Source organism: Octodon degus, unplaced genomic scaffold, assembly GCF_000260255.1.
Source record: "Octodon degus isolate 3935 unplaced genomic scaffold, OctDeg1.0 scaffold00255, whole genome shotgun sequence".
NCBI lineage: Eukaryota > Metazoa > Chordata > Mammalia > Rodentia > Octodontidae > Octodon > Octodon degus.
The window spans coordinates 872992-875931 of NW_004524831.1; the positions used below are offsets into that span (position 1 = coordinate 872992).

A 2940-nucleotide genomic window follows, 5' to 3' on the forward strand; every position below is an offset into this window, starting at 1 on the left:
GGGCTGGCTGGCATGTGGTGCTGGGGATTGAACCGCGGTCACTGCATTTTTGCTTAGCTTGTTCTAAGTAGGTGCTTTAGACCACTGAGCCATCTCACCAGCCCCCACAATGTATTCTTTACATATATGCCTGTATACAAAATCTAAATGTAATTTCATATATATTCATGATATTGATCATAAAGGAATTTTTTTATCAACATATGAGATATTAACTCTTTATTCATAATATCAACATTATCATTTCTTCCATTGGAACATTTCTGTACTCAATTGTCAGATTATGCAAAATCAAATTTTTGCATATTGAGATAATTTTTCTGAAATGGAGTAAATCTTTTTAAAGTAAATTTGAATATGGCATGATTTGTAGAGTTTTGCTGTAACATTTCTGCTCACACATGGATTCTTTTTTTTTTTTTTTAACACATGGATTCTTGATAAATACTATTTTTTTCTTTAAATGAATGTAAATTACCTTAGATTTCTTGAGCAATTTTGGTATTCTTCTTCCATTTTCTGGTTGGACCAAGTCCTTCCTGAATTGTAACCATAGAAATAAAGTCACCATATCATTATATCAAAATCTACAGATATGTTAGATTCATAGTATAATGTAAATGGGCCTGAGACACTGATCAAAATGTCTGTACATTTTATTTAACAAATCTCTACCTATTAGCAAGAATAAATGTGATGTCATGCTTACCTACAGCATTTATATTCCTAAGTGTTTCCCACATCACTTCTCTGTAGAGCTTCTTCTGGGCTGGATTCAGCACAGCCCACTCTTCCTTGGTGAAGGTCACTGTTACATCCTCCATGGTCACTGCCTCCTAAATAAAGACACACATATTTCCTGAAAGAACATTGACACCCATACCCTGAGAACCTGAACCCCTCTTATAAAAGCTGAACTGAGTTTGTTCATCAAATAGAAAAATTTCCATATCTTTGTCACCAAATCTATGTGTATGTACAAAGTTCCACACATAATTCAGATGCTAGTTTGCTTCGCTCTGCTAACGCTACAGCACAATAGTAGCACTGGTTGACTGGTAGGTTTGCAGAAAGTGAATTTGTGCACTGTTTCTAAAGCAGAGCCCATGGAGGCAGCCTGCAAATCATCATTCCACCACCAAAAGAAGGGGAGCAGAAAATTACCTAATGAGGAGTTAAGTCATTCTTTCTTATACTGTACATAGGCAGCATTTTGAAATTTGAGTCTGGTTTTTTTGGGGAAAAAATTTAATGAACATTAAACAAAGAATATTCATTTTGTTCCCCATTTATCCTTCTGGTTTTTGCCACCAGAGAAACCATGAGATATCTACATACATGCATCCAATATATTTCATTTAAGAGTGTGATCTTAATATGCATTCATTTAGCAAAAAATGCCTCAAGTTTATTCTTTTTTCTTTTTCCTTTTGGGTGGAACCAGGGATTGAACTCAAGCCCTTTGCACTTGTCAGGCAAGCACTTATTCTACTGAGCCATCTCCCCGGCCCTTTTCTTTATTACGGCAGAGTAGTATACAATTCTATTACAAAAAAAAAAAAATCTTTATCCATTCACCTGTTGATGGACATGTGGGCTGTTTTTAAAAATTTATGTACAAACTCTGCCAGTGTAAACATGGATATATATCACTGCGGTACAACACTCTGAAATATTTTAGGAAGAGATCAAGAAAGGGAATATCTGGGTCAACTGGCTCCTCTAGTTGTTTTCCGAGGAATGTGAAGAAAATATTTTAATTGGTACAGGAACAATGGAGAGCTGGGGGAAAGAAAGAAAAGACAGAAAAAGAAAAACAGAAGGACCAAAAAGAAAGAGTTTTATAGGGAAGGGAAGAGAATGGAAGAACATCAAAAAGCAATATATATCATGTACAGGTATGAATTCCCAAGATGAATTTATCATTATGTATATCTAAAATGTACCAATAAAAATGAAAGCAAAGAAGGTTCATGAATAACATTAAAACGCTATTTTTGGAGCAAGTTGTCTTAGTTACTCTTCTCTCGTTGCTGGGAAAAATATCCAAAACTCAAAATGAGGGAAGGAAAGGTTTACTTAGCTCACAGTTACTAGAGATTTCAAGATACTGGTGGAGAGGCTGGGGCAATGCCGTGTCCAGGATGATCCTCTCCACATCTCTTCCTAAAGCATAGGCTAGCCAATTTAACGGTTTGCACCTCTCTGGCCCCGGCCCTCGGGCCCTACCCTGGTCCTCTGGCAGCTCCTCGTTGCTCCTCCAGCCACATCTGCCCCCTAATTTACATACGGCTTGGGGGGGGGCAATTAGATACAAACCAGAACACAAGCCTATGAAATAAATGCAAATGTAAGCAAGGGTTGTGCAGCCTATTACCTTATAGCACAGTAACACCAAATGATCACCTTGCACTCAGATATAAGAAATCCTAAAACTGTCCAAGTAAGATGAATGAGGAGATATATATGAATAAAATATATCATAATGTAATTAGGCACTAATTACAAAAGGGAAACTTCAGCCAAGTGTGGAAGTACCTCCTGTAACCCTAGCTCTTGGGAGGCTGATGTAGGAGGATTTCCACAAGTCTGATGATTGCCAGGGGTTCAAAGTCCTACTTTGAGGTAACTTTAACATGAGTCCAATTTCAAAGTGGGACCCTGTGGGAGACTAAATGCACAAAAGATAAACTTCCAGAAAATACCGTGTCTCTTAAAAGGCATGACTTTGCTCTGTTCAACAAATCAAAACTGTAGCATACAATAATTTCTGACATTGCCAGTTAAACAGAAGACCCAAGGCTATTATGGTCTACTGGACTCTTTTAGAATATTTTGCTGAGTTTACACACCTGTAATATTCAATAACGGAACTTAAAAAAAATAGGGTATACACATGAATGTCCATTTTGTATCTGTGTATTCAAAGTGGTTAGGATA

The 2940-nt window shown here is 36.9% G+C and overlaps 1 protein-coding gene across 1 annotated transcript in view; it reads right to left on the reverse strand.

Moving 5' to 3' along the window:
* LOC101566539 (zinc finger protein 14-like) overlaps positions 1-2940 on the reverse strand; it is a 56478-nt gene that overhangs the window by 3917 nt on the left and 49621 nt on the right. Inside the window, exons 2-3 of the mRNA XM_023706395.1 lie at positions 710-836; positions 479-539 (exon numbers count right to left, since the gene is read on the reverse strand). Coding sequence (XP_023562163.1) covers positions 479-539; positions 710-836 — 188 coding nt within the window. The remainder of the gene's footprint in view (positions 1-478; positions 540-709; positions 837-2940) is intronic.